General features: G+C 43.9%; 1 protein-coding gene across 6 annotated transcripts in view; it reads right to left on the bottom strand.

Annotated features, from left to right (window-relative positions):
• EXOC6B (exocyst complex component 6B) overlaps positions 1–19875 on the bottom strand; it is a 316092-nt gene that overhangs the window by 114023 nt on the left and 182194 nt on the right. For all 6 annotated transcript variants that reach the window (XM_054201919.1, XM_054201916.1, XM_054201917.1 and 3 more), the window contains 7 exons: positions 10065–10148; positions 9856–9902; positions 8543–8663; positions 5976–6047; positions 5428–5525; positions 4421–4526; positions 3169–3278 (listed from right to left, as the gene is read on the bottom strand). In XM_054201919.1, the coding sequence (XP_054057894.1) occupies positions 3169–3278; positions 4421–4526; positions 5428–5525; positions 5976–6047; positions 8543–8663; positions 9856–9902; positions 10065–10148 (638 nt within the window). The remainder of the gene's footprint in view (positions 1–3168; positions 3279–4420; positions 4527–5427; positions 5526–5975; positions 6048–8542; positions 8664–9855; positions 9903–10064; positions 10149–19875) is intronic.

Genomic DNA, 19875 nt, shown 5'->3' with positions numbered 1-19875 from the left:
TTGCAAATTGAGAGTTTGCTTTAATTGCTCACTTCAGCTGCAGGAACATCTCAACCATGATAGCCTCCAGGGCATAAACAAGTAGTGCTTAATAAGACTGCTTAGCACTTCCGTGCTGCTTTTACTTCTTCAAAGCACTTCTACCTGAGCTTTCTCTGCATACAAGCACCATTTCCAAAGGTTTCCTGTTCTCATTTTGTTTCTTGGCTGCATAAGCTAGAAAATCAGGTTGTAACTTCAGTTACATGGTGGGTCAAGCAGCCTGGTAACCCCTGCAGTTGCATTCCACCAGAGCAGAAGGATTTGCAACATTTGCCATGAGGTCCACACACTGAGTAAAGAAAAAAAAAATCCCTTGGGGGGGAGAAAAAAAAAAAAAAAAAAAAAAAAAAGCAGGATTTGACCAGGTGCTGGACTGCAATCCCCCAAATCTTCCTTGGTCCAACAGAAGAGGTCAGTGAGGGTGACAACAAGAGCAACGGGAGTTAGCAGTTGCCTTGCCCAGCAGCCTCCCAGCTGAAACGACAAACCAGGCTCACACCAACAGTCGAGACCCAGCGCCCAGACCAGCGGGGCCAGTTAGCAGAGAGTAATGGTACCAGTCAGCTGTATGACGCCGACTCTTGACTGTGAAGTAGAGGCAGGGTCTTGGCTCAACAGAAAGCTCAGCTCTCAGTTCTCATATACGCAAGAAGAAAACAAAACCCCCAAACGAGCAATATTTTTCATATCGGCTGCTCTCTACGTATGTCTGACATCAATTTGATCTACCAACTTCATTACCAGGCTTGGTCTACAACCACAGACCACTAGTAACACCAAAGCAACAATATGAACTATCAAAGAAACCACATTTATCTCCTCTCTCCTAAAGTGGGCTTCCAAAGGTCCAGCCTGATTTAGTTATTCAAGCCTCTGATTTTTTTATTTTATTTTTAAAAACTTTATGTACTGAAATTATTTTCAGCACTTTCAAAAATTGTATCCCAAGTGCTTTCAAGATTGGCGCTTTGTTTGAAAAAAAACCAAAACTAAACAATTGAAGTCCTGGTAGATTAGAGCTGACATCTCGTCCTTCCACCTACTGTTTTCCAAAGATATTCCCTATCTTTCAAATGAGAAATTCCACTGGAGCCAGTAGAAGCCTTCCAGCAAGTGGATACTTTTAAAGAAATCTCTTTGATGAGCTCAAATACACACTTTTTAACAAAGGCAGAACTGCTGAAAATATAAAGAAGGTTTTCTTTCTCCTAATCAAATTAATAAAGCCAAACAAAAAAATTTGCAATGCCAAAAAACGCATAGTAAGCTCCAAATTTTCTTCAAATGCTTGAAAAGCAAAATAACTTCACAAGCATATCAACATAAAGGAAAACACTCCCATCCAACAAATACAAGGAGCTACTTCAAAAAAAAAATAGAAAAAAAAATACAAAATAAATTTTCTGCCATAGGCTCTGCTCTTCAGGAAAAGACTGCAGAATATTTAAGCGAACTGTCTGGGTTAATGACAGCTGATGTCCCGTATCCCATAGCAGTAGTCATGACCTTCAGGCCTCCCATGACTGACGGGCTGACCCCAATCACTCCAGGGTGCAAGGTAAATGACAACCAAAGAAGAAAAAGAAAGAGAAGAGAAAGAAAACTTGCTGCCGGCTTTGTAGCCAAGCTTCCTAATAAAACCTAATTCAAGCTGTCAGGGTGAAATGAAGAAAGTGTCACAGGGGTTTTCAGAGAAATATTCCAAATGTTTGGCTAGAAAAGCCAAGAGCTGGGCTCCCTTCCCCCATCCCAACACCACTCCTCAAAAAGAGCTGGAAAATCCAATGTCAAAAGGAATTTTAATAATGTCTCCGGGGGGACCCCTGAGAAGGGACCCAAGGGGATGCTTTTCTTCCCTTCCCTGACAAACCCAATCATCTCCATAATGGTAAAGAGCACAAAACTCATGAGGGAAGTGCCAACGGAGGGGTTCGGTGAAACCAGCATCCGTGTGAAATCAGACCATTCTGCCGACTTTAGAAACCGAGATCTTTAATGGTGACCCACAGGTTAAGAGCCCTGGGAGCCACCAAAGAGAACAACCTGCCACCAGTGAAAGGCTGAGATTAAATGCAGGGTGAGAAATGTCCTGTGCTTCCACATCAGCCAACAAGCTGCCGTGTCCTCTAGCAGATGATGGAGAGAAAGTGGATCTTCAAAGTACTATCCCTCTCACAAAGAAAGAGAAATTAATACCCTGAAGAGCCTTGTGCAGGCACTGAAACATCTGGTGAGTCCCCAGAACACTGCTTTAGCTTCACATCAGCACTGCGGTAAAGTCCAGTGCCAGGCCATGGCCAGGACATGAAGTTGCCAAGGGAGGTGAAGCCTCACACAGTCCAATCTCTCACTAGTACAGTGCCGCACACAGCCAGAGGAGAAAAAGGATCCCTCCTTCAAGTAAAAATCTCGTTATTTATTTATATACCTCTACCAAGTTGAAGACATTATAGGGTACAAAAAGAAAGCACGAACTTGCAGTTTCTGGCTAATATAGCCATCTTCCAATCTCATACCCACAGGCAAAACCAGCATTAAGGTACCTTGGGATGGAAAATGGAGGGAAAACACATGGAATATTTTGCAGGCTTTAAAAAAAAAAAATCAGATTATTTGTATACAAACTCCCATGGGAAACAAGAAAAATAAACCCTAAACCAGCAGCCGAAACTCATTACCACACAGGGCAAATCAAAACTTCAGAGTTTTCTTGCCAACAGTGCGGGGAGACAGTGTGCCAGTTGCAGATGGTACACGAGGCACTAACCCAATGACAAGTGGACATCGCTATCTTCCTCAAGACAACTATACTCATCTATTTAGTACAACTGACTCGGAAACATCTCAGAGGGAACAGCCTCCTCACTTTTTATACAGCTAGCATGGTCCTGGGCTACCTTTCTCTCTATGAGGCAGCTACTTTTGAAGACTTGGACAGCCCTTTGTAAATTAAGGATGCCACCGCTCTAAGGAGACCACCGGTCGCCTTCATCCTGGACAGGGTATATCCAAGCAGTTTTGCAGCATGAAGGGTTGAGGAAAAGAATTCATATTTTAAAACTTGTCGAGACCTTTCACTGCAGACAAAACCTCCGTACTACAACCATTAGCACACTCATCCCCTACCTCAGATGAAGGTCTTCTGAAAACTTCAGACAGGCGTAGATGAATTCCTTAATCTGATTGTAAACTTTAGGCACAAACTCAGAAAAGGGGAACTTCTTTGGAAACTGTTGCTGTAAAACACAGGAGAGAATTCAAGTCGAAGAGCAGATATTTAACAGGAGTGACGACTGCTTTCCAGCAACATGTTCCAAGCAGTCAAATTAATGCTAGTATTTAGCTAAGTCCAGCAATGAAACAACAAGCCAGCATTTATTGTATATTATATAAACATTTCAGCCAAGTGAAAGACCAGATAATCACTTACAAATGGCACATGGGTGCATAAGGGATTTGGAGTCTGAAACGAGCTGGAAGGAAACTTGCAGCTAGGAGGGAGCAGGCAGCACAAGAGACCCTCATTCCCTCTCCCAACTCCCTAAGTCATATGAAAAAAATGCGTTGGAGAACCCCTTGACTTTTATCTCCCACCATGCACAAAGTGTTTTGCTTGGTCACTTCCCACAGCTGCTGCCCAAGGTGAGCACTTGCTTACAACACCAAAAGCCAAGAGGAAACAGGTGTCCCGTACCAAATTTTTCCAAACAGCTTTTACCCATAGCACACACATGGCTGGGAGGTGCCGAGTGTAATAGTAAGAAGCTGGACCCCATGATACAGTTTTGGGGAAAGGACACAAACTCTCTGAAATCTAAACACTTGACTTGGATAGAAAACCCTCCCAGTCCTAATTAAGTTCACCAGGCTTGGAGCTCACTGACTGACAGATGTGGAGCAGAAGGCCAAGCAGGCTTTTAAGGGACACTGGCTAGGTCAAATTTGGCTACACTTAGGTTTTGCAAGCACACACTTCCACAAAAGCCAAGACACATGACTTTGTTGGGCTTGTTTTTTTAAGAGATGAGATTAAAACAAATAAAAGGTCACTAACACACTTCATAAAATGGGAATAAAATACCAATGGAAGCAGATATTTCTCGTTTCTTGTCTACTGCAAGCATTGTTCAGCTGCAACAGTACACTGTGATCTGAAAATAAAATCGACGACTCTCCTCAACCGCACCAGAAATGCATCACATGGAAAGTATATTTGTTCTTTTCCCTCGTTTTGTTTTTGTTGTTGTTGTTTATTTGGTTTGGTTTTTGGGGAGTTTTTTTGACACTTTCATTTGCAGTTCTTGATGCCACTAACAAGAGTACGGGGTTTCCCTGCAAGAGCAGATAAGCTGTGCCACTTTCCCCATTTCAAGATTACCTTTTCAAGTTCTGCATCCTGGAATGGAAACTGTCCAACTATTTTCTTATAAACTTCTTCATTTGCCACTGGGATGGGACTGTAGTTATCCAAATCAAGTATATTTCTAAGAAAATAAAAAAAAAGTTAGAAAGATAGTTCTGTGATGACAGACCAACCACAACTTTGCAGATATACTGCTCCGTTGGGAAGCTCTTAAGAAGTCGGTGCCAGTCTAAGAGGTGATTCCATAGGCCTAAACTTCTCCCCATGTTTGTGAGCGTTGAAATCATCTTTGCTGCAGCCAGACTCAATGATCTCTCCCAGCTTCCTGCCTTCAGCCTGCATAAAACCACAACCAGAGCTTACTGGTGATTTTAGTCCAGACTGGAGCTTCAGCAGCAGCCCCTGGTAAAGTCCAGGTGAGCTTCAGTCCTGCCTGACTTGAAGAAGATGGATGCTGAGCTACCAGGGCATTGACAATCCTCCAGTACCTCTTCCCAATGCCCCATGTTCTGAGACACCTCAGTCCTGGGATATCCTGGAGGACCCTCACAGGATGAGCTGGTGGCTCCAGAGTACAGCATGGGACCCTGGATAATATATCATGCCCTACCTGCGGGCAACTGCTCAGCTCATGGACGTGCCTACAGCAGCAGCATAGGGATATGCCACTGATGTCCTAAGACGCATGTGTCTCAGTGTTGGACTAATAGCACAGTAACGCTACTGCAACACCAGGTTTTTGCATCCTTCCATCTATCAACTGTCAGTGTGAGCTTCATAATGAAACCGTAACTTTATCTCTCTGCGACATAAAACCTCTGGTCTATACTGATTTATTGCACAGATCTCACCACACGCAGGATCCTCAAACTGTGCTTAAATTGGCTTTCCCTGGTCCAAGCTGAAGCTTACTGTTGCCCAAAATTTAAACATGACCTTGCAACTAATATCTCAAAAGATTTTATTTATGGGCCAAAGCTACTTTGTAAGGTACATCTCATGAGTTTGCTTAAAGATCTTACCTGAAAACTCCTGACCATTTCTTCAGCAGGGTTTCACTATACTGGTCTTGGATCTCCAACAGCATGTCAAAGAGTTGGTTCACCGGGAAGCCATAGCCCTGTAGGGAGGTGGGGGAAGAGAGCAACTTCATAGAAGAAAGGGTCACCACAGGCAGTTGAAGATTATTTTCTCATTTAATAGGGACCATGTGGGCAAATTCTCCCATACTGCCACCACACAGATGAACAGTGCTGGTGGAGATATTTAGGTGGTGATTTACTGAGGTGGTAGGACCAAGGGCTATTAAAGGCTGGGCTGGGTGCGGGCAGGAGGGACAAGGGCTTGGCAAGGTGGCCAAGGCTTTGGCCTTGCTCATGGGCTGGCCATCCCACATGAAGAGCGAACCAGGCTGTCCATCAGGTGCCATAATTCATGCACCACAATGCCAAAAAAGAAGCTGGGCCACCACAGAAAGCTGACATCAGCCATTTAACTACACTGACAGACACCACCTGTGAGCAGCATGACTGTTCAGCGAGACAAAGAGCGGTTGCCAATAGCCCCATACCTGGAGTGTATCTGCAAAGAGGACAATGAGGTTCTTCAAGTCTAACACCAGGCTCGGGTCTGAGCAGTAGGACTGCAAAGAAGGAGAGAAATTAAAACATGATTTTAACTGCCACACGCGGGAAAAATATTGCCTTCAGCCCTCCTGTGTTATCATTGAGTGATACATAGGCACGCTGTACAGTCTTACGATCAGCAGCTTTCATCCTACAGCCCATGCCCTAACGCTGTACAGGGCAAGGGAAGGCACACTGATAAGGGTATCTCTCCTCATAACACACTGCTCTTGAGGCTCTCCATGATGAATAAGGATTTCGGTTGCTCTAGAGATACCTGAAGTGTCTCTAAGATTACCCAGCAGCTGCTGGGGAAGCGAGAGGAGATGAAGCAAATCAGCGCGCTGTCATACCAAGACGACAGCAGTGCCTCTCATTTAATATTTAGTGTGTTGTGTCTGACGGTAATGAAGCATCGCAGCGAGGCATCCCTGAGCCCCATACGAAGTCTGCATTGCTAAGTGGTTCAGGCTGAGAAAAAACATGCTGCATGCCTATATTTCAGCAACACCAGTGGTCAGAGCTACAATACATGTATTTATTGCAAGTCAGGTCACTGCTCAAAACCCTAAAGACACAACTCAGTGTAGTGACAGCGCTGTTTGTCCCCTTAGAGCCACCCCACATTACCCACAGGCTTCACGTGCTCTCTGGACGTAGCAGACAACAGCCGTATGCTGAAATATGTAAAATTTCAGACAGAGTCTTACCAAATATAGAATCAGTGATCATAAGCTGGAAAGAGAAACAGATTTAAAGCTCACTGGAAACTCAAGGAGGAATGACTCCATTAATCAATGTGAAAGACTGGAAGAGACACATTTTCCATTTCACTGTCCAGAAAAGAAAGTCAGAAAGAAAGATAATGCCCTAAAGCTATCAGAAGTGATAAAAGATGTTCCTGTCTGCAGCAAGGAAGAAAATCCAGGGATAGGTTTGGCTGAACAGGAAGAACTGAAACTGCCTCACCAACATGACAGCCCTCCATCAAGTCTCAACAGCAATATGGGATGGACGGCACTGGTCTACATGGGATCTGTAGGATGACCAGTACATAGAGATGACTGATGACCACAGTAGTAATGCTGAGAAGTCATGTAACGTTTCATCATTACTGAAAAAAAAAGCTCACTTGGCAGCCACTTCATGCATTAAGTTTGGCATCACTTAAAACAACTTGTCAGGGCAACAAAGTTGGTAAAACTGAAAAACACCATGTTTGTACCCGGCTTACTTTCACGGCTTTCACCTAACAGAAACCCCCACTTAAAAAGAAAATAAACACAGCTTTACAACCTAGCGGGGTACGCATCTCTGTGTTTATCCCCTTTCATAACACAGAAGCTTAAGTGGAAGGAGGCAGCTTTCCAGTCAACACAACTGCCATGCTGGACGGAGCCAGAGTGCCCCAGGAAGCCGTTGTGGTCCCTCATCCCAACGAGCTCCAGGTCCATCAAATGGATTATCCCCACCTACACAGGTAAAGCCAAGCAACTCTTCAGCAACACTGCCCCTGGGCAACCACGCTAAGCTAGGGCACGTAAATGCATGAACTCAGTGTGGTTTGGAGCGAGCAGCATACTGTGTCTCCATGCAGAAATTTTAGGTTCTTCTCAGCAAAGAGCAACGACATCATTATCACTTGGGTACGACCACACGCATGTTACATCACATTAGATGCAGGCTTGCATCAACATGGCCCTGCAGCATCCCCGTGCTTTCAGATGGCACTGCCTTCCCGGAGCTGCAGTGGGATTTCAGTGATTAAATACTTTGTTTTTCCTGGACAAAATGGCCCAACAGTTTGAAAATGGACATGTGGAAAGTCATTAATGCTTTCCCTTTTACAGTCAAAACACAATTTTTTCATCCTGTTAGCCAACATGGTTTTCGGAAAACTCCAGTGCTCCCAGCTGAACCAGTACAACGTTATATAAGGAGATATAAAACTGGTAAAAAATTGTACATTTTTTGCAATTGGCTTTGGTTTTTTTGATCAAGCAGAGAAATACCGAAGAGATAAGCAATTTTTCCAACCTTCTTTCAGTATTAAAAAATAAGAAGTGTATTTAGTGTCTTTTTACGTACAAATTATTTGCAGTTTGATAGCAGCCTATTCACTGCCATGAACTTTGAGGGAATATCAAACAAGGTCATACTTCAGTGTGCCAAATAGACGCTTTTTTCCCCAGTTTCCCGGGACAAACCAACTCCCTCTGCTGGCGCTTTTCAAAAGTGATCAGCGAAGTAAAAAGAAAAATCTCAAACCACGATTTTCTTCTTTCCAGTCCCCCAAAATATTGAGAGTTTGGTACAGGGAAATGCATTGCATCAAGTGGCAAAAAAAGCTAGAGAAAGCTTTGGGGGAAATAGCAGTGTATCTTCATGTTATGATTTTAAACAGGGTCATTGGAAAAGAGGCAAAACAATGAATACTACTGTAAAAGCCAGCATTTCCAGCATGTCAAGTCATACTCAAGCAACAGCTGAGCAACCCAAGGCTTTTACTTACTGAATGTGTTCTTAGTGCTGCAATAGTTTTTGATAACGCCATCTCCCACAGCTCATCAATATAGGCTCTATTTACCAAGCCCTGCGTTGTATGCAAGATGTGATCTTCAACTACAAAAAACCTAATGGAGAGGAGAAAATGGCACCGTTATCAAAAGTTACAGGTTTTGAGACATCAAAAGAGATCTGCAAAATCCGCATGTGAGGGACACGCAACATTTGCACAACCACAAGTCTCCAGAGCAAGCTCAGATATCTGTATCAAATATAGCCAGTGCTAAGCACTTTATTCACTTATTTTTAACATCGCAGTATACGATGTTTCACTGTATTACAGAAGTGAGCTAAAACATAGTTGCTCATAGTAATGCAACTGAGTGTATATACAAAGGCAGAACTTCCCCTCTCTCAAAGTCCTCCACCCCATTATTTGAACAAGAACCGCTGATTAAACTCTGCTCCAGCCAGCAGCAATCGCGTTACAATTGGCTAACTGCAGGGAAAAATACTTAAACTGCAGGGAAAAATACTCTCTCGTGCCCAGCTACACCACACGCTCACAACCATTTAAAGGCAATCAGTTCACTCCAATCTCCAGTTATCAAACATGCCGGCCAAAAAGAAACTGTATTTTTCAGGGAGCGAGCGTGGCACCGCATGTTTTAAACAGCAATGCACAAAATCTCAGCTGTGTTTTGTCAGGGCAATCCAGCCCAGGAGCATGGAGCTAAGTGAGATGGCGAGCAGCACACATTGCATGTGCGATGGTCACAATGAGATGTTAAAAGAAATTTCAACATCATACCCTAACTTTCTTAGATTACCAGTCTTAGGTTGCCTCCTCTTAAAGCTTGGCTGGTTTTGGAAGACTCTTGACAAATTTCTGTGCAATAATAAGAAGCTCACAGGAACAGAGGCTTGAGAATCACCTCTTTTACCAGGAAAAATAATCAAAGAATAATTATCAAATATTAAAGAATAATTAAGGCAGAGGGCCTATTCATCTCTTTAGTGGGGCAAATAGACGCACATAGTCCACAGAGATTATTTATCCTCAAATTCCCAGAAATGCACTTGCTAGTACAAGAGCCGGCAGGTTCCTCCACACTCCCACTAGTGATGCAGCAAAGTTCATGGGTGCTATAAAATACACTCTAAAACACTTAAGCCCAAACCACCTCCCCCCCTTCCCCGCCCCATCCTTTAAAGGACCCTCAAAAAGACCGACATTCCCTCTTCTCTGTTTCATTTTAGGCTCCTCAACAACACAGTGCACACATATTTAGTAAGAATGTATATAAAAAGAATACCTACCCTACAATTTGATTAAAATACTTCCTGTAGCCATCTAAAGTTTCATGCTGCAACAAAGAAAAAGTGAGCAAAGATTAAAACAAAGGTGGCCAAGAGCAACTAGAAATAAATTAGAGACCACCCACCAGCAACAACAAGCCCAGAGATAACCCTCTGCTCCTTTATTCAGCAAAGCAAGTTTGAGCACTGCAAGTAGGGGACCATCCTACCATGTTTGAAGGAGGCTGAAGGACTAATCTGGCTTGTTTTCTTCTCTGCTTCCTATAGTAGTTCTCAAAGGTTTCTCTGGCACCCTGGAAAATAGAAGAAATTAATTCAATTACAATGGTTTGCATTTACTGTTAACTTGCAATATACTGCATTTAAGATGCAAATCTCATATTCCTCCAGCATATCTGTGCAACACTTTCCTGCAATATGCAATCCAAATATCAGAAGATAAAGAATTTTACTCAAAACATCAAGTCAAAAAAACAGTTGCGCAGGTATAAGAAAGACTATCTGATGAACGTGCAGATCACCGTGCAGATGTGTAATATGGAAGCGTGCAACCAGCTTCTTTACCAGACCATAACATGCACAAACATCAGATTTACTTAACCATAGGGGCAGTGAAATAACCCATTTCTAGTGTTAACAAAAAGAAAAAGGGGACAAACAATGCCAGAAATTCTTCCACTGATTCATGGGCTCAGACTGATGCAAAGCCACAAACGTCAGGGAATTTCAGAAAAAACATGCTTATGTGAGTCATAGCAATTTATCAGACTGGTCTATATAGTGGGAAAAAATAAAATAGGTTTTTGAGCTGATTCTTTCCCTACTTTACTGCAGGTCTGAGCCTCCAGAGGAGAGCCAGTTAGTCCCTAAAGCCAAAGACCCGAGGTCACCTCCATAGGCATCACCTACCCACGCTGGGTGCTGCGGCGAGGACCTGAACTGCCCCTCTGGGGGCTTCTTCTGTAGGTGGCTTGTTTTACCAAGCCAGGCTACATCTGAGCATCCCCACCCAGGCAACAAACCCAAGAGGATCCTCAAATGCCATCGACCTGCTGAAGCATTCAGACGTCCGCCTACCGCACTGGTCCCCTAGGCTATGTAAAACCTTGCCGTTTTATCCCTGCCTGTTCCTCCCTCCTCCACGCCCGTGCTGTTTTATGTCTGAAATTGGATTATAAACACTTCAGAGAAGGGACAAGGTCTTGCTTTGAACTGTTCTGAGCCAAAAATAAAAAAATAAAAAAATCTCATTTGGAATTCACAAAACAAACAACACGCAACAACAAATCTCACCTGAGCAAGGCACCAGACATCAACCTTTTCTACTACGAAAAAATAAACTAATTAAATGAAAAACCTGATGCTAATTTAATGATTCTCCATCTACTATGGCATCACACAACCAGGCTGCCTTAGGATGCCCTCAGCTAAAGGGGTCTTATGAAATGTCTGCAATGAACCCTTGAGGAGCTGTAGCCTGACGTGCTCCTTGTCTTCTACAAGCTGGAGCTCAAGGCTTAAGCAAAAATTCAGCCTTGCTGATGTGCCCAGCAGTTCTCACACCTAGTACTGCCCTTCTGAATGGTGCTAAAATTCTTCAAAAAAAAATATTCTTGTGACCATGCACACGCATTGCAGAGATTATGCAGATTTATACTGTGGATTTTGTCTCTGAATTATACTTTTTATCCTAGCTGAGTATCAGGGGTGCACAGGATGAGCAGCTCCCAACCCATGCTGGGCACATCTGTCCAACCATCAGTGGTGCCAATACCCTGGGCAAGGGACAAATCTGTATCAGGTATAAATCTGAGCCTTTCACCCACAACCAAGTCAAGTATCAGCTTGAACCTGTAAGTAATCCGACATTTTAAGATAGCTTTTAAGAAACAGAAACTATCCAGGAACCAGAGTTTCCATGTCATATGTCTTCTCAATGCTCTCAAAAGTTGTTTCCCCCTGGAAAGGAAAGGGTCACAAGCCAGAAATCAATGATCTACACGTTAGAGCCAGAACAGAGAGGATTGTTAGAATTTTTATCAAGCTAAATGCTATCCCCCTTCAGAGGGCCTACAAGCAGAGACCTCCCTTCGAGCTCCTCTCCCAGGCTTGGGAACCTGTGTTTCTCAGGATGCTGGTGTTACCCATCTCCTCTCAATTTTGGTAGATACCACAGGAGAACCAAGACAAACCTGGCTGTCCCACTCCCACCTCACCACTGAAGGGACCAGACTTAAGACATTTATTAAATCCTTCTGTGTCTCATCTCTCAAAACCTACACAAGTGGCAGAACAAACCCAGATCATCTCCGTAATGAGTAATAAGAGTAACTCATCTCTGGTAGCATCATTGAGATCTTTGAGTAAAGCTACTCACTAAACAAATGCAGCCCGCTGCTACCAATGAATTTGTGGTGCAAATTCAAAACTGAAGGCATTTTTCCACCATTTCTTTAATAAATTAATGTATGGCAGCATTGAAGGCAAGAGCACATCGAGGTTCAGCCACAACCACCAACGCAGCTGCAGCGGCGGTCGGTCGCTCATGCCAGCCACCATGTTTAGCTGTGTGCAGCATCACGTGGAAGCTGGCCAGTATTTAATTCCCCGTTACTGAACACCCATAAGCTGCCATTTCCCCAAGCTACATAGGCGAGATTTTGTGGTGACCTTGAGGACTTACTGGAAACTTAGAAAGCAGTTCATCAGTAGCAGGAGACTGGTCTGAAAACAATCAGCCCTTTTAATACCAGATTTTGAAGATTTCTGCTAAGACTACACCACAGCAATTCAGTTCAGCTGACATCACTTTCCCTTATCCCTCCAACTGAGCTCTGAGAAGAGATCCTCCCTGCTCACCCCACCCTCACCATGCATTTCTTCAGGAAAGAAAGGCCAAAAAGTCATTGCACTTAAGTCTCCACTTCCAGCACAGCTCTGCCCGTCCTCCCATCACCCTGTAAGACCACAGTCCTTATCCTGTAGCTGTTCACCTCATTAAAAAGCTTCTCCATTTGATGTGTCCACTTTCCCACCAGCTCCTCAGGAACACGTACAGGATGGTGGAGGTCACCAGGTACTGGGAGCGGCAGAAGCCACCAGCTCACGGGGGACAGGGCAGCGGGAAGCATATGTCCCCACAGCTGAAAGCCAAAACCCCAGACCTCATCATTCAGCTCCTCCGCCACTAGGGACAAAACACAAGCCAGATTTCTATCCCTATTTTACTGATGGCTTTGAGGAAGACAAAGAATCTGGACCAAATTCATAATGTTTTCTGAAAATTCAATTATTTTGGATTGCACTTTCAGAGCAAAAAATGTTTTCTACAGACAGAAGACGCAAGAGTGATCAGAGCTGGGCTGGAGATACGGCACAAAGGATTCGCTACAAACCTGCCTCTCAACCTTGGAGGGAAGCCCCTTCAGCCTCACAGGGTGCTTAGAAGGTGTTAGATGCCAGGTTGTTCTTGTTCCAACCCAACAAATGGCTTTAACTGCAGTAGAAGAGAAGGAACAGCAAAGACCTTTGAAACTATTCCCCAAAAAGATTTAGACCATATTCATATTTTAACAGTTTCCCTAAAATTTATGGCCTAGAGACCTGCCTGTTTGACCAAAAACATCTACCCCCCAGTGCACTGTTCCCTGTATTTTCTTTGGTGAGCCTTTTTTGACTGCCCCAAGAATTAGGGACTCTCTCATGAGAGGTTATTCCAATAAAAAACTGCTCCTCCTCAAAAAAATCTCTCTTGACACGATCCACATTTTTCTTGCACGCAATTTCATCCTTTTCTCTTAAGTGCATTCCTCCACCATCTCCCTAGATCTTTTCATCGCTCACGTATTATATTCTCCTAAAAACAGGAAGTCTTTCTTCCCCTTGGAAGCAGTTTTAGCTTAGACCACCCAGTTTCCCACATTTGACTTATTTAAGACTATTCAACTTATCAGGTCTTCAGATAACAATACTCCTCTGTACTCTATTTTTTAATATTGTTATCCTCTGGGTAAAAAAAAAAAAAAAGAACAAAAAACAAACAAACAGAAATGAACCACACCAAAAAAGTATCCAGAACAGACCATGGAGACCCCGTGTTTTATAGACGACTTATCTGAAACACCACATAGTGTTTATACTTTGATCCCATTCTCCTCTCACAGCCCTATACCTGATGTTCTTTCACATTTAACCAATCCCATCCTTACCTCCAGTTTTCAAAGACAGTATTTTGGGACCTAAATGCTGTACACAAGGTATCATGAGAAGTGACTTTGAGAGCATCACTAAGCCACTCAGGCTGTCCAGGCTTAGCCTCTTGTAGCAGCCACCAGAAGTGCAGACAGGTACGCCAGCATCTGCTTAGGCAGGGAACCAGCTAAATAAAAGATTTGTTCCAAAATGTCCCGAGTGTTTCATCATGGCACAGCACCCAAGCTGAACACCACCTTCATCAACCAATGCTTCAATAAAAATACTAGACCAGAGCTGACCTGCATGCGAGCACGTAAGCTTGGAGCAGAGCTGTGCATGCACCTGCCCTGCTCCTGCTCTCCATGTCTGCGTGGTGGGAAACACTCCCATTTTTTATTTCTTTTCCTTTCTCCTAAAAGCGGCTATTTCACTTTGTAAAGATGCATTGCACCTGCAACACTTTTATTTTTCAACAAAACCCATGATGCACACGTAGATCTCAAGCGACACATGGCAGACCTAAGAATGACACCACTTAGGAAAGACTACTGAAAGAGCAACTCCCAGCCCCAACCTCTCATGAACTTCCAAATCCACCACCGACCTTCTGCAGAAGCAAGACGCTGCTAATACACATCAGTACAGAGGCAGCATCCTAGTTCCTTCTGGGCTTCTTGTGAGCTCAACCCAGAACTTGGGGAAATCAAGTACTCGTGGTGGGGAGAGAAGAAGGAGGTCCCTTTCCTATTCATGTATTCAGTTTTAATGAGAATAGGTTTCACCCAATTCTCAGTCTCTTTAAGCGAGCAGGAAGAATCCAAAGCTATGCTCCAAACTACACATTTATTGTGATCACTAGTCCAGGAAAAACCCTCAATAATGCCTCATATTTTTAAAATTACCAGGCAGAACTTTCCTCCTCAAATTAGCTTCAGAGTTCACAGAGTTGGCAATGAGAGGCAGATAATTAAGATCGCAGATGAACACCACATAAGGGAAAACACAATATAATCATAAGAATGCAAAAACAACAGCTGAAAAAACCCAAAAAAGTTTCATAATTCAGAAGCAGCAGAAAGCTGAATGCAAATCTAGCTGTGAATTACACAGGGAAGAACGTGCTGCAAGTTCTATTCTACCATTGTCCTCAACAATTAATTAAAACGCCCGGTAAAATGGAACTCTTTGGATCCAGAACATATAGATGACAATATTTCAGATTACTAAATTTCTGCTTACCTGGAAGCAGAAATGCACCCTGTGTACTTCATGTAATGATAATTTACTGTCCACATACAACTGGGTGACAGGTGCCATCAAAAACCCATCACTTGCATGGGGACATTATTGGCTGAGTCATCTCAAACACTTTGTACTAGCAACATCATTAGCCTATTTCCTAAAAATGAGTGGATCTTCCAAGCTCTTACATTAAAATATCATTACAGTAACAGTAAGTAAGGTGACATGCTATGATAATATATGCTGTGTAGATTCCTACCTTGATAAACCCAGATTGTGCTTAGTTTAATGTACATTTGCGGACAGCAGTTAATCACATATCCAGAACACGCAGAAATAGCCCCAATTCACCTGCAACAGCCTAGTTTTAAATCCACTGGAGAACGTTTTTGTTGCACCCAATCCACAGACCATGCCATTCGCATCACTGCAGCTCTGTTTTAAGCAAACAGTGATGAATTTGGCTTACTTCCTTGTTAGTGAGACTCTTAAACCCACTGCCCATCTGGATTTATTAATGTATTAGCACTGGCTTCAGCATGACCTGGGCTTCTCTTAAATTTATCTCTGACTTTCACTGTCTCTTCATCCTCCTTTGCCTTTGGTCCACAAAACTTACCAGGCACGTGTTTCAGGAATTCTTCCACCTTTAAGACAGACTGACACAGCATCTCACAAAAGCACAGCTCCATGCCTACACACCCCATCTCAAGGACTTGCACAACTGTTTCCCAAAAATCAGATCAGTATTCATCTATGAAAGTCTGCCTTCGAATGGCTCCTCCTTCACATGGAGAATTTACTGTGGAGTTACCAAAATCCAGAACATTGTACCTAAGTGGATGACTGATCAGCTTGATGAGCACCTGGTTGGTAACCATCCATACCTGGTTGGATGGTTGGGGCTTAACAGGTTATGCTCTACATGGAAGCCCACAAAAGTGGAGAATGACAGCAGGGGTTCTGCGACCTGCCTCCCTCAATGTCTTCATCAACCTGGTGGAGGCAATAGATGTCGTCTCATCCCCTTTGCTGATGGCTCTAAAATGGGGGAAGAGTCAATACACTCAAAAGCAGGGCCACCATCTGGAGGGGTCTTGGCAGGCTGGAGGAATGGGCCAACATGAACAAGACAAAATTCAATAAGGACAAATATCAAATATTGTATATGAAAAGGAAGAACCCCTGATACCCTTGCAACAACATAGACTGAGGACCACTGCCTTGGGAACACTTCTGTGGATAAAGACTGTAAGTTTTGGTACACAGCAAGCTGAACATGAACCAGCAGCGCATCCTCACAGCAAAAAGCAGACAAAACATCTGGGGATCTAACCCTAATATCTACGAGGAGGTCACTGAAAAGACAGAGCCAGGCCAACACAGCAGGAGGAGAAACAACAGGTACAAATGAAATAGAGACATTTTGACTGGTTGTAATGAAAAGCTTTTTCACAAGAACAGTCAGGCAGCAGAAAGAGTTCCCCAAAGGTGTTTTACAGTCTCCATCCTTGGAAGCTTTCAAGACCAGTCTGGATAAAGCCCTGAGAAGCCTGGTCTGATCTCACAGCTGACTTGCTCTGAGCAGGGGGTTGTACTACAGACCTCCTAAGGTCCCTTCCCACCTGGATGACCCACTCCTGTGAGAAACAAGCTTTACAAACAGACTACGCAGAGATTTTGAAGGCTCCAGGTATTTTACACATGACTTATTTCCCAGCCTGGCCTCCAAGATGTCCTGGTCACCAGCCATTTCCCATATGTCATGTTCTGTGAGGAGGAAGGGCCAGGACTGGGGCCAGAAGTCCCATTTCAGGGGGGTTATAGACACAGTTTAGCCAATCTCAGTCTCATTTCAACAAGAAACAGTATATTCCTTTTCCCCCATGTCGCTGAGCAAGAGTGCTGTGATGTTTCATCCCTCACCTGGCTGAAATGGCCCCTATAGATAGTGTTTCATTTTAATTTGCCTACAAGTGCCAAACAACGCTTGGCATCGTATCAATGCCAAAGAGCCGCTCAGTCAAAGCTGGATCCCACATCTACTCCCTTTTTGCAACTCCAGAGTTTCACAGACATACCCAAAACCAGACCCACACATACAACCCCTACCCTGATGGGTCAACAGCTCAGTGCAGCACTTTGGATGTGACCTACCTTGCTAAAAGCAGCAGAGAAGTTTTAAAATCCTGCAAATAATCACTTTTTAGCCCAAAACTAACTAAAAGAGGCAGTTTGTTTTAAGGAAAGATGATTGTGCAGCACTTAAAGAAACCAACAGGAGCTTGTACACATTAGTTAGAAGTAAGTTACAAGAAAAGGAGCTTAGAAAATAAGTTTAAAATGCCTTGAAGATCTCTCAAGACAAGAGAACACATTAGCCACTAATGAAACACAAAGAAGTCCAACTCTTAAGCAGATGCTTAACTTTAAAAATGTAAATATTCCCAAATAATATCACAGAGGCATACGGGTACGCATACAGGTGCTCAGTACTGAGCATGTAAGCGCTTTGCTGAATCAGGATCAAAAAGGAGGCTCTTGCTCAACCCCATGGAACTGCTTGTTGACTGTAAACACCACCACGATACTGAAAACAAATAGATAAAGCTAACCAGAAAATTGCGTGGGGGGAAGAGAGAGCGGCGGTACGTCAAGCACCGCTTTTGAGGTGAGCCTCTCCCTCCGAGGTTTGCAGAGCTGTGCACGCTCACAAGCGGCCGCGCTCATCTCCACGTGTCCTGCACAGCTGAACGAGCACACAAGAGTGAAGAACGGTCCCAGCCCCACCTTGTCCTGACCAGGGATGTCTCCACCATCCTGGCTAGACCAAATTTCTGTGCTGCTTTACTGGCCAGTATCTCACTATGCTGTGCACCTATTCCTACAAATAAAAGGGCCATGGCATGGGCACACACATGGAGTCATCTTCTTCCTACCAGCTCAGCCAGGATTTGATCTCTGCTTCACCTAACCCGGACTCCAACCGGTACCCCAGATGAAAGACCATCACCCGTTTCTCCTTTAAATTGCTAAATCCCAAGTTTAAAAGTGAATTTCATGTTTCAGATGCTTCAGGGCCTGTGTCCAACAATGGGGCACTGACAGAAACCACCTGACTTACTGGACTTGTACTCAAGCACTTAAAAAAAAATAATAAATCGAGACCCAGCAAAGTGGCCAAAGAGCATGACCAAAGGCCATCTCAAAGGAAAGGAGTGCTCCAGAGTACCAAGGTCATGAGCTAGTCAGTTGAAAGAAACTCTAACCAAGAACTAGTAAGAGACACCAGAGCAGAAAGTCAACCCAGAAGGGTCCATAGGAGCTCTAGTCCTCCCTTTCTTCTCTCTGATCGGTGGTTTGGTAAGTTAATTTAAAGTAAAGTTTAAAAACAACTAAAATTTACAAAGCAAAAGCAAGAAGAAAGCAAAGCTTGAAGTCTGGGTCCAACAGATACAGTTACCTCCCCCTCCTAGTCCAGCAACTAGTCCAACATGGTTAGCAGATGCTGGTGGTGTTACCTGGGCCACCCTCATCAGCAGAGATGGAGAAGATGGGACAGAAATACCCTCCTGATCCCTCCAGACAGGGCACCGGGATCTCAGGTGAGGTCCCATCCAGCTCCGGTCAGCCACACAAGGAGTATACGGTCATCAATGCACCGGAGAATTGGTTTTAAAGCCAGTTCTCTATGAGGCGAAAATGCACATGGCTTTTCTTTAGCTCTCTTGTAAAATGGCACAAGAGTTGCTGCTTGTCCTAGGGAAAGCGTGGGGTCCTGCATCAGGTCCTGGCACAGCTTCTCACTGCTTCCTGCCAGCTTGGCCATTAAATAGTTAACTAGAGAGGAAAATAGGTAAGATTTCCCCCTTTTTCTCCCCTTCCTCCAAGGTAGACGCCCAACACCTCCTCTCTCAAAGGAGACGGGCTCCTTCCTCCCAGAAAATAAGGCCATTACCCCCCCGTCCCACTGCCGGAGTCGGCAGCGCAGCATTGTTCCCCAGCCCTGTCTATAGGAAGCAATATCTATTTTCCATTTAGACAAGGGTAAAGCCTTTAATTTCACCCTCCTGGCTGCAGCTGGAGTTCCCTTTTAACTGCTTGGCCACAGGAGTGAAGACAGTTTTATATGGAAGAAAATGCTGAAAAGGCCACTTTAATATGCTTGCATGTGAAAAGGGGAGAGCTTTTCATACTGCACGGTAATGAGGGTCAGCGGGATATTACACTTCACCATATGGCTAATTTGCACAGCAGGTCAAATGCTCTATTTGCTTTTTAAAGACGGCCCTATAGATTAAGCTGCACTAAAACAAAACACACACAAAAAAAATAAAAATAAAGAAGCATGAGGATGAGATGCCCTCTAATGTTCAAACTCGGCAGCACATCCAGCACGGCATGCAGGAGGATTTGTTAAAAAAAATAATAAAATTCAAAGACGAGCGGGTTAGGGATGAGACAAAGCATGGTGTTTGGGGGAATGCCGCTGCTTCGGCATCACCCCACGCCTGCGATGGCTACCTGCGCTAAGGATTGTCCCTGCTTAATGTGGGGCTCCAGTGATTAGCACGATGGTCCTGG

The sequence above is a fragment of the Rissa tridactyla genome, chromosome 5, assembly GCF_028500815.1.
Source record: "Rissa tridactyla isolate bRisTri1 chromosome 5, bRisTri1.patW.cur.20221130, whole genome shotgun sequence".
NCBI classification, from domain to species: Eukaryota; Metazoa; Chordata; class Aves; order Charadriiformes; family Laridae; genus Rissa; species Rissa tridactyla.
This window is presented reverse-complemented; position numbering and strand designations above follow the sequence as displayed.